At 43.4% G+C, this 12,371-nt stretch overlaps 1 protein-coding gene across 1 annotated transcript in view; it reads right to left on the reverse strand.

The window, feature by feature from the left end:
* Positions 1-3,179: 3,179 nt before the first annotated feature.
* The window catches only part of ACY1 (aminoacylase 1), a 91,498-nt gene continuing 82,306 nt past the window's right edge, over positions 3,180-12,371 (reverse strand). Inside the window, exon 15 of the mRNA XM_069206741.1 lies at positions 3,180-6,088. Within this exon, the coding sequence (XP_069062842.1) occupies positions 5,927-6,088 (162 nt within the window). The 3' untranslated portion in view covers positions 3,180-5,926. The remainder of the gene's footprint in view (positions 6,089-12,371) is intronic.

Below are 12,371 nucleotides of genomic sequence, written 5' to 3' on the forward strand. Positions count from 1 at the left end.
GATTCTGGGTGCAGAGATGGGAAAGGCCTTCTGCCTTTTTTACACTTATTCTGCAGCCTGATGGTGTCCTGGATGCAGGTGTGTAGAGATCAATCAGAAATTGTGAGCCTGTCTGCTAGATAAGTGGGGATGCTTGTTGTCATAACTGTAAACGATGCAGCTGGTTTTGAAGATGGTGCAGGCTGGCATCATCTATCAGCATGGGGTGATGTTATCATATTTCTGCAGGCTTAGAACGGGATGTGCTGCAGCATGTAAGTTGCCTATAATGGGGGCCAGAGTGGAAGCTGGAAACCATGAAGTAAGGCATTACCACCATCCAACTGGAAGAGTATGAGGGCTTAATTAGTAGTCCTGTAGTCAACACTTTGAAAGAAATGGTTTGACTACTTTTAAAAGAGAGCTGGCACAAGGCCATCTGTTTTTTGCTAATGTATGTCCTTGAGAGTGAGGTCTGGGTTCAAGGTGAATCCATTTGTCTTGGTATTCAGTGAAAGTTGGTGTTTGAAGCCATCAAGGCTAAGGTTATTGACCTGGGTTTGTACAGTACCTTATTTATTGTTCTTGGCAAATAACAGCAATTTCTGTCTTGGTTGACTTGAGCTTCAGCTGGGCTCTGGACATCCAAGTCGGCATAGCGTGCAAGCTGTGTTTAAGGAGTTGGATGTCTAAAGCAGAGGAACCTTTCAAGTAGAGGTGTGCATAAACAGCATTTTGATGAATCTTGATGCGGTTATCTGTGGGAAGAGCACCAACTAGCTCTATTTATAGTTTTAAGATGGGAGGAGACAGTCTGGAGCCCTGGAGGACTCCAGAATTGCTAGGGATATTTTGTGACCTGGATGTGCCATGTGGACAAACTGATGTTGGTTGGAAAGGTAGTAGGGGAAGGGCATTGCTAGTGAATCTTATTCCAGATTTCATGGTGTGTATGAGAGTGGGATGGTCAACTGTGTTGAAAGAAGGTGAGCAGACCAGCGATATCAGAAGGCAGGGGTCATCCTCATCTGTGGTAAAGACGGCATTGTTTACAATGGGTAAGGTAGCAGTTTGTCCTACAGCGAGAATCTGAAGCCTGACTGATAGTTGTGTAGGAGATGATTAGCAGTGATGTGGTCTTGGAGTTAAACATAAATTGCTGTTTCAAGGTCAAGTGTAGACCAGAGAGACATGACCACCTGTAGATTCCAGCAAGGGGTAATGGCAGTATCAGTTTCAGTAGTCATAGTTGTGGAGGGGTCAGGAAGGAGAGACACATAGGGTCTTTCTCAGATGCCTGTCCTTACTTTGTTCCCCATCAATCTAAGATCAGGCACAGAAAGTGTAGATGAAATGGATATCACTACTTGGGACAATCACAATCTTTATTGAAGCAAACAGTTGCAATCAGCAAGACATACAGGGCATGTGGTGGATAATCACACTTTTGATGTCTATGTTAGGTCACAGACAGAAGAAATATAAGGGGCCTTCAAAGGATGCCAGGACTTGGTAGTAATGGTGATCTTTCAGTGGTCTGGTCATCGGGTTGGGAAGGCACACAGGACTTCTGTTAGGAGCACGCACTTGTGATTATTGCAGTCGTAACCTCACCAACTGTGGGTGTCGGCATACCAAGCAGCAGATGCAAAACTCCGGTCTTCGCAGCCTTGCTCACAAAGTTCTTCATGCACTAGATAGCTAGACTGAGGCTATTGGCTAAAGAAAGACAGATCATCTGCACATCGGGAAATATATACCTTTGCCTTCAGTTTGAAGTAACAGCAAAGTCATGTCCTCAAACTAGGATATGTTCTCTACCCTCCGATGTGTACAGGCAAACTTTCCTACCTCAGATTTTCTCTGCAAAAGTGAACAGAACTTTTCCAAGTGAAAATGTGAAACCCTGAATGAGTCAAAAGAGTCAGCTTACATCAGAAACAATGTCAGTTGTGCTTCAACCAATCAGCCACTTAGATTTTAAATTTGCCTCAAACCTTTGGAAGAAACCAATGGGGCAAGATTGCATTACCTACAGGTAGCATCACAGCAATTAGTTACTATGAGAACAACTACTTTCAGGCTTTGGATGCCCTTCTTACATACGTAAAGAGGGCCCCACATCTCTGCATACAACATCTATCAAGTCCCCAAGAACTACTCAGGCACACCACTTGTAATTAGTATGTAAGGAAATCAGAAAGCCCTACACAGACAAATGTACAATGGGTCAGAATGAGCACCCACTAGTCCAGAGACTTTCAACTTTACAGTATATGTCAAGAAAAATACATTTTAAAACGTTGCCCAATTTACAAAGTGGAAATGGTAAATTTCTCCTCCAATTACATCTGGTCTTACAGGGTATGAGGTAAAATACAAGCCGTTGACACTGGGGGTTCAATTAGCGACAGGATACAATTTGGAAGCTTACAGAGAATCGGTTAAGAGATGTGCTGAAACAACTTGGGGCTAGTGCTCTTCTATGGCTCCATTATGCTTATTAAATGTAGTCAATTTGCATCTAAAAACAATAGTCAGAGGCAGATGGAACCCGATTTTCCCCTTTTCCTGAAGGTGGCATACTGTTTACGAGTAATTGAGAAACACTTCTTCAATGTCTAAATAGGACTACTGGATATACGGAGGCTAAACGTTTTGGGCAAGGGAAAGGAAATCATGAACTACCCTCTTAAACAAGCTTTTATACAAGAAAAAAATGTCACCTTCACTAGAAGGGAAAGAATGGTGTAATTAGTGAAAAAAAAGACCTATCAATTGCTCCACTGGTTGAGACTATTATTTCTGAATTACAACACGTAGGACATAAAGAATGATTTACTTTTTTTGCAGGATTACAAGCAGTCAGGTTCACCAGGAACAGCCTACAGACTCAAAAATGAGGGGTATTAAATGGTAATGATTCTATGTATTTCTAGCTGTAGGAGGGTTTCTGCTTTGTACAAGAAGTCAAAGTAGTTATATGTATTTAGGACAGGGCTGAATGTTTGGAAATGAAGTAAAACTTTGTAATATTTTCAGAAATGGTGGAGAAATTCATTTTTAACTGTTTTAAGCTGCATACTTATTTATTTTGTTTTTATGATATGAACATTTTATGGATCATTGCATCCGAAACAAAACTAATTATTTGGAAACTGGACAACAGAGAAAGAAAACCACATCGTTCATCACTGGCATGAAGTTTAACAATTCTTTATTATGTGAAATTTTCACAGTGCTGATGGTCAAGCCTGCCCTGATTTTAGAATCCTGGCATACGGATATAAAGTGGAAGCCAAGTATGTGCAGAAATAGCGTAACTTAACTATAGCGATGTGACAATAATGCACAGGTCTTGACAGAATTAACCTATTGGAACTCACTTGGAGGCCCATGTGATCTTTTACAAACTTACTGTCCTTGACTGCCATGATTAACTCTAATTGCGTCCTGAAATTCCTCTTGTACCGACCCTCATAGCACACTGCATTTATATACAGCTTCTTACCCCACTGAGGTGTAAGGCACATTATCAGGCAGGAAGCAAAGTACAGTATGGGAGTTTAGGCTTTCCTCTCTGTGAAAGATGAGCATGGAGATCTGCAACACTGACAAGTTAGGGTAGCAGTAAATCTTACTACATTATCAATGGGCACAATACCTTTTTTCTTAAGATTGCTTTCCCTTTTTGGGCTAGGACAGTGAAGGCCTTAACTGCTTGGAAAGCCACTGCTCCATCTTTCAAAGAACGAAGGGACTGATGTGTCTAAAGGTCTTACGCCTGGTATCCCATATTTAGGAAGCCTTTGGCTGCCCTTGCACCACACAAGGTGATGTAAGGCCAGTGCCAGGATTCATGAATATTTACATCGCCGCGCAAGGCCTGCTTTGTGTGCCTTCTGTGGCTTTATAAATAAATGTTACACAAGGCAGCTGCTTGTGCTACATTACATTTCAGAAAGGGAGGTGTTCCATGGGTGCAACATGGGAGTTCCCTTGCATCCATCCATGGCACAATCCCAGATTTACAAAAGACTTGTAAACTTGGGAATGTGTCAAAATGCTACACCTTCCCAAGTGAGGCGTAATAAGGAGAAATACCTTCATTTCCTTTTGTTATTTCCTCTTTCCACGTGTCCTACATTCCACAGCACACACTGAAAGATGAAAGTGCCTCTAAAGATTGAAAGAATCCTGCTTTTAACACAGAGACCCTTGCACCATGCCGCAAGGGTGCCTGAGTGGGTGCTTGGGCGCACATAGTGCGCCAGTGCAAAAAGAGAGTGGAAATGCTCCATATCTTTATAAATATGGAGTATTTCAGTTCTCTCCCTTTCATGCAACACAGCGACTTTGCTTGCAGACCTGCATTTCATTACATTACTACATAAGGGCCTAAGTAGCATCCTTTCTAGGACATGCAAGCTACTCTGAAATGCACGTTGGCCCACCCTGAAACACCAAAAACTACTTCCACGTTTAAATTTAAGGTGGATGAAAATCTACGAAATTGACAGAATGTACATCTTCATAAGTACATAACTGTAAAATGTTACAAACACATTATTTGATTCAGGACATGATATGTATGAGTGCATAAGCCATTTTGTACTTAAAAACCATTTGGTTGTGCAAAAACAATAATCTCAGTTTACAAATAGGCCCTGGACACCATCCCTGAGACAGGAACTGATTATCAGAATGTGAACTGGACATGTACAAAGGTATAAGGCCACCATGACAGTGAGCATACATCAATATGCCCTTGTGATTGCAGTAATGGACAATTCAGTAGTTTTAATGAACAACTTGAATTTAGGAACATAACTGTAATGTAATTATTAAGAATGCCCCTATTAATGAAGATTGAATCCCAATTGTGGGATGGAAAAGAAGGGACAAATGAAGGCTCCAGGGAACACGTTTATGACTTTTTTGAGCAGCCTTTTCTTCCATAGATGGGGACTTATCGTTTCTATATGTCTAGCTAGAAACAACGTTCCTCTTTCCTTTCTCCACACATCCGGACCCCTCTCTATCCCCTAGATATGCCATTAACCAATTATGTGGAATACAGCTCAGATGCATGCTAACTATATTATGGTCAAATTCTTTAGTTTCTTTTGAAATTGAAAAAAAAACGAATTCCAGGAACATGGAGACTAAGCTTCACTTTCAAGGGACGAAGACTGGAAACAAAAGTGAGAGGATAGTCCCCGAGAACATGCAGCAAAGAGCTCCAATCGTGATCGGTTTTCCATCAATAGTTCTCTTCCTGAAGGACCTTTAGAAGACATGTTCAGTTTATCAATGGAACGCGTGTGAGTCTCTATCACTGCTGAAGCCACTGATTTGAATCTGTACGTGGAGCTTACGTAATTGCTGGTGTGTCATCAGGGGACGATCCACTGAATAAGGGCGGATACTTAGGCCACAGAAGTATCTCTCATTTAAACTGGCCCCTCTAAGCCTTTCCAAAGTTCAAATAAGGATGGAACCCCTGCTCTCAAACCTTCTCATTTGTGAAGGTCATCAATTGCCCCAGGAGAAGCAGATATCAACAATGGACCTCCCCAGAAAGCAGAGTCAAGCCAAAGAGAAAGGTAAAGGCAGTCTTTCAACGTGGACTCTCACTCTTGGCACAACTGTATAGATATGGGGGGGGGTGGAATCTGGAGAGCCTCATCTCTATTTTAGTTATAACTCAATCTGACACACAGCATAAGGCTTGAGTGGGGAAGTGTGGAAGGAGATTAAAAGTCTAGAGGCTTTTACTTTGATTCAGATGGCAGATCATAAATACATTCAGCACTGGTGGTATGTGCCAAGCCAGGGCCACGCTTAGACTGCGGGGACCAGAGAGTCCTATGGAGGATGGAGTCATGATGCATCTCTGCTCCACTCTCTTTGGTTCCATTGCACCTAGAGCACACCACAAGGCCTGTCACTCTCCAGGCTGAGGGGCAACACTGGCAAGGGAGGAGATGATCCGAGTGTAGATATCAATGCCCTTCAGGAAGATCTGTTCATTCAAATACTCGTTGTGGTCGTGTAGCAATATGGGTGTTTTATTCATGGGTGAGAAGCCAATCGCAGGGACACCCACCTAAAATGCAAACAAGACAACTAGTATCAGGTTTTTCCTATCACACATCTGATTTATAGTTATTTATACAGGTACATGCATGTTAATGTTTTGTATGGAAAATGTCACTTACCCAGTGTACATCTGTTCGTGGCATGAGACGCTGCAGATTCACATGCTTTGCACATCCCGCCATCTAGTGTTGGGCTCGGAGTGTTACAAGTTGTTTTTCTTCGAAGAAGTCTTTTTCGAGTCACGAGACCGAGGGACTCCTCCCCTTTCGGCTCCATTGCGCATGGGCGTCGACTCCATCTTAGATTGTTTTCCCCGCAGAGGGTGAGGTAGGAGTTGTGTATTATAGTAATAGTGCCCATGCAATGGAGTAAGTATGTATGTACATAATGTGGTTTAAAGTGATATATTAAAAAATTTTCAAGATCAACTTCAAACGGCTACAGGCTCCCGGGGAGGCGGGCGGGCGCATGTGAATCTGCAGCGTCTCATGCCACGAACAGATGTACACTGGGTAAGTGACATTTTCCGTTCGATGGCATGTGTAGCTGCAGATACACATGCTTTGCATAGACTAGTAAGCAGTTATCTCCCCAAAAGCGGTGGTTCAGTCTGTAGGAGTTGAAGTTGTTTGGAACAAAGTTCGTAGTACTGCTTGTCCTACTGTGGCTTGTTGTGCTGTTAACACATCCACACAGTACTGTTTGGTAAACGTATGAGGCGTAGACCATGTGGCTGCCTTACATATTTCAGTCATTGGAATGTTTCCTAGAAAGGCCATGGTAGCACCTTTCTTTCTAGTTGAGTGTGCCTTTGGTGTTATAGGCAGTTCTCTTTTTGCTTTGAGATAACAGGTTTGAATGCATTTAACTATCTATCTAGCAATGCCTTGTTTGGATATTGGGTTTCCTGTGTGAGGTTTTTGGAAAGCAACAAACAATTGTTTCGTTTTTCGAATTTGTTTTGTTCTGTCAATGTAGTACATTAACGCTCTTTTGATGTCTAATGTATGTAGTGCTCTTTCAGCTACAGAATCTGGCTCTGGAAAGAACACTGGTAGTTCTACTGTTTGATTCAAGTGGAACGGTGATATGACTTTTGGTAAGAACTTAGGATTTGTTCGTAAAACTACTTTATGCTTGTGTATTTGAATAAAGGGTTCTTGTATGGTAAATGCTTGCATCTCACTTACTCTTCTTAGAGATGTGATGGCAATTAGAAATGCTACTTTCCATGTTAAGTATTGTATCTCACATGAGTGCATGGGTTCAAACGGTGGACCCATGAGCCGTGTTAAGACAATGTTAAGGTTCCACGAAGGAACTGGTGGCGTCCTTGGTGGGATAATTCTTTTCAGACCCTCCATAAAAGCCTTTATGACTGGGATCCTAAATAGTGATGTTGAATGCGTAATTTGTAGATAAGCTGAAATAGCGGTGAGATGAATTTTAACAGATGAAAAAGCTAGCTTTGACTTTTGTAAGTGCAGTAGGTAGCTGACGATGTCTTTAGCAGATGCGTGTAAGGGTTGTATTTGTTTATTATGGCAGTAATAAACAAATCTTTTCCACTTATTTGCATAGCAATGTCTTGTGGTTGGTTTCCTAGCTTGTTTTATGACCTCCATACATTCTTGTGTGAGGTCCAGAAGTCCGAATTCTAAGACTTCAGGAGCCAAATTGCTAGATTCAGCGATGTTGGATTTGGGTGTCTGATCTGTTGTTTGTGTTGGGTTAGCAGATCTGGTCTGTTTGGTAGTTTGACATGAGGCACTACTGAGAGGTCTAGTAGTGTTGTATACCAGTGTTGTCTTGCCCAAGTTGGTGCTATTAGTATGAGTTTGAGTTTGTTTTGACTCAATTTGTTTACCAGATATGGAAGGAGTGGGAGAGGGGGAAAAGCATATGCAAATATCCCTGACCAACTCATCCATAATGCATTGCCCTGAGACTGATCCTGTGGGTATCTGGATGCGAAGTTTTGGCATTTTGCGTTTTCTTTTGTTGCAAATAGGTCTATTTGTGGTGTTCCCCATCTTTGGAAGTAGGTGTTTATTATTTGGGGGTGAATCTCCCATTCGTGGATCTGCTGGTGATCCCGAGAGAGATTGTCTGCTAACTGATTCTGAATCCCTGGAATATACTGTGCTATTAGGCGAATGCGGTTGTGAACCGCCCAATGCCATATTCTTTGTGCCAGGAGACACAACTGTGTTGAGTGTGTTCCTCCTTGTTTGTTCAGATAATACATCGTTGTCATGTTGTCTGTTTTGACAAGAATGTGTTTGTGTCTTATTATAGGTTGAAATGCTTTCAAAGCTAGAAACACTGCCAGTAGTTCTAAGTGATTTATGTGAAACTGTCTCTGCTGAGTGTCCCATTGTCCTTGGATGCTGTGTTGGTTGAGGTGTGCTCTCTACCCTATCATGGAGGCATCTGTTGTTATTACGTATTGAGGCACTGGGTCTTGGAAAGGCCGCCCTTGGTTTAAATTTATATTGTTCAACCATTGAAGCGAGGTGTATGTTTGGCGGTCTATCAACACTAGATCTAGAAGTTGACCCTGTGCCTGTGACCATTGTGATGCTAGGCACTGTTGTAAGAGCCGCATGTGCAATCTTGCGTTTGGGACAATGGCTATGCATGAGGACATCATGCCTAGTAGTTTCATCACCATTTTGACTTGTATCTTTTGTTTTGGATACATGGCCTGTATTACATTGTGAAATGCCTGTACCCTTTGCGGACTTGGAGTGGCAATCCCTTTTATTGTGTTGATTGTCGCCCCTAAGTATTGCTGTGTTTGACACGGCAGAAGGTGTGACTTTGTGTAGTTGAGTGAGAAACCTAGTTTGTGGAGGGTTTCTATTAAATAATTTGTGTGTTGTGAACACCGTTCTTGCGTGTTGGTTTTGATTAACCAATCGTCTAGGTACGGGAACAAAATGTATTTGCTGCCTTCTGATATGAGCAGCTACTACTGCCAGGCATTTTGTAAAATCTTTTGGCGCAGTTGTTATCCCGAATGTTAACACTTTGAATTGGTAATGTACCCCTTGGAATACAAACCCTTAAGTACTTTCTGTGTGAAGGATGTATCGGTATATGGAAGTATGCATCCTTTAGGTCTAGTGTTGTCATGTAGTCTTGTTGTTTGAGCAGTGGGATTACGTCCTGTAATGTCACCATGTGAAAGTGATCTGATTTGATGAAGGTATTTAATGTTCTGAGATCTAATATGGGTCTTAGAGTCTTGTCCTTTTTGGGTATGAGAAAGTACAGAGAGTAAACTCCTGTTCCTTTCTGTTGAATTGGTACAAATTCTATTGCTCCTTTTTGTAGCAATGCTTGGACCTCTAGTCCTAGAAGATCCATTTGTTGTTTTGACATATTGTGTGTTTTTGGAGGGACGTTTGGAGGGAATTTGAGAAATTCTATGCAATAACCATGCTGAATAATTGCTAGGACCCAAGTGTCTGTTGTTATTTCCTCCCAATGTTTGTAAAACTTGGTTAGTCTTCCCCCCACAGGTGTTAGGTGTTGGAGATTTGTGACGTGGAAGTCACTGCTTGTTTTGAGGAGTTTTGGGACTTTGGAACTTCCCTCTACTCTTTTGGAATTGTCCCCCTCTATATTGTCCCCGAAAACTTCCCCGCTGATATTGGCTCTGATAAGTGGGCCTGGTTTGTGAGGTTGTGGGTTCTGTAGTTTGTCCTCGAAACCCCCCTCTAAACTGCGTTTTGCGAAATGTGCCTCTGCTCTGTGGGGAGTAGAGTGCGCCCATGGCTTTGGCCGTATCAGTGTCTTTTTTAAGTTTTTCGATAGCAGTGTCCACCTCCGGCCCAAACAACTGCTGTCCATTAAAAGGCATATTAAGCACGGCTTGTTGTATTTCCGGCTTGAATCCGGACGTACGCAACCATGCGTGTCTCCTTATGGTTACTGCTGTATTTACCATCCTAGCAGCTGTATCTGCTGCATCCATTGCTGACCGTATCTGATTATTTGAGATACTTTGTCCTTCCTCCACCACTTGTTGTGCCCTCTTCTGGAACTCCTTGGGTAAGTGTTCAATGAAATGTTGCATTTCGTCCCAATGAGCCCTATCATATCTTGCCAGCAGTGCCTGTGAGTTGGCAATACGCCATTGGTTGGCAGCTTGTGCTGCAACCCTTTTCCCCGCAGCGTCAAACTTGCGACTCTCCTTGTCTGGAGGTGGTGCGTCTCCTGAGGTGTGAGAGTTTGCTCTTTTGCGAGCTTCCCCTACTACCACAGAGTCTGGTTTTAATTGCTGCGTGATATATACAAGGTCTGTTGGCGGTGGCTTGCACTTTTTTTCTACTCTTGGAGTTATGGCCCTGCCCTTCACAGGCTCCTGAAACACCTGTTTGGAGTGTTTTAGCATTCCGGGTAGCATAGGTAAGCTTTGGTATTGGCTAGGAGTCGAGGATAGTGTATGAAACAAAGTCATCCTCAATAGGTTCTGCATGCAAGGTGACGTTATGAAATGCAGCTGCTCTTGACACCACCTGTGTATTAGCTGTACTGTCCTCAGGTGGCGACGGCCTCGCTGGGTAACAGTCTGGGCTGTTATCGGACACTGGCGCATCATAAAGATCCCATGCGTCGGGATCATCCTGACTCATTCCAGTATGAGTTGGGGATTGCATCAGTGGTGGAGTGGCTACCGGTGATGTGTGCGTTGATGGTGGTAGGGATGGTGGCGGTGTTGTTTGTTTTGCCACCTTTGCCTGTTTGTCCTTTTCTTGAAAGGCAAGTCTTCTTTTCATCCTAATTGGGGGAAGAGTACTTATCTTCCCTGTGTCCTTTTGGATGTGGAGCCTTCTCTGAGTGTAGTCTGGCTCCATTGACTGTAGTTCTTGTCCGAACTTATGTCCTTGCATTTGGGAGGACAGTCACTGTTCCTCTGTGTAGGAACCTGATTTCGGTTCTGAGGCTGGATGTTTCGGAATGGAAACCTTTTCGGTAGCCTTTTTCGGCTCCGACGACACCTTCTTTATTTTCGGCGTCCCGGTCTCTCGGTGCCGACTTGTTTCGGTGCTGCCCCCTCGGTGTCGTACTTGCTCGGTCCCGCTGTCTCGGGCTCGAGTTTGCTGTGTGCCGGTATCTCGACCGGAGTCGGATGACTTCGACACATGCGTGCCCTTTTTCGGTGCCAATGGTCGGTCACCTATTTTTCGGGTTAAGCCATGGCCTGCTGGCGGTGGCGTCCCCTGGGCTTTTGTGGTCTTCTCGTGAGTTGTGTGTGTCGACGTCTTACTCACGGTTTTAGGCGTCTCTTTGGGATCGAGCTCTTCCGGGTGGAAAAGGTTTCTTCTTCCTCCTCCAAGTGTCTTTGTCCTGTCGGCGCCGACCCCATTTGCAGTCTTCTTGCTCTTCGGTCTCTTAGTGTCTTCCTCGACCGAAACGCTTGACAGGCTTCACAAGTATCTTCTTTGTGTTCTGGAGACAAACACAAGTTACAGACCAGGTGCTGATCTGTATACGGATACTTGTTGTGGCATTTGGGGCAGAAGCGGAATGGGGTCCGTTCCATTAGCCTTGAAGAGACACGTGGTCGGGCCGACCAGGCCCGACGGGGGATCGAAAAAACCCCGAAGGGCAACCGGAGCTCTTCAAAAGTCAGTGTCGATCTGTTGTAACTAACCCGATACCGAATGCAAAAAATACCGTCGAATTTTCTGAGATTCTAACTATCTTTCCGAACCGAAACACGGAGCGAAAAGGAACACGTCCGAACCCGATGGCGGAAAATAAAACAATCTAAGATGGAGTCGACGACCATGCGCAATGGAGCCGAAAGGGGAGGAGCCCCTCGGTCTCGTGACTCGAAAAAGATTTCTTCGAAGAAAAACAACTTGTAACACTCCGAGCCCAACACTAGATGGCGGGATGTGCAAAGCATGTGTATCTGCAGCTACACATGCCATCGAACATATATGTATACACATACATACACACACACATATATATATGCACACACAAAGCTGCAAAAACAGTAGAAAAAGAAAAATGTTTACTTCCTGTAAATATCCCTTTGCGAAATGTTTATGTTGTAGTCTGACATGATGTGCACAATTCTCCCAGAACGTCTTACCCTTCACTAGCTAGTCATCCAGATACAGTTATAAGTTGAAAACCTGGCTGGATAGCTCTGCCCTAAATACAGAAAGTCATTCTGTAAAGATCCTTGGAGATGACTGGACTCCAAATTAAAGCACAGTGAAGAGATAATGGTAGTAAAGGCCTGTAATTGATGCAGGTGATAAGTG

The sequence above is a fragment of the Pleurodeles waltl genome, chromosome 9 (assembly GCF_031143425.1).
Source record: "Pleurodeles waltl isolate 20211129_DDA chromosome 9, aPleWal1.hap1.20221129, whole genome shotgun sequence".
In the NCBI taxonomy this organism is placed as follows: Eukaryota; Metazoa; Chordata; class Amphibia; order Caudata; family Salamandridae; genus Pleurodeles; species Pleurodeles waltl.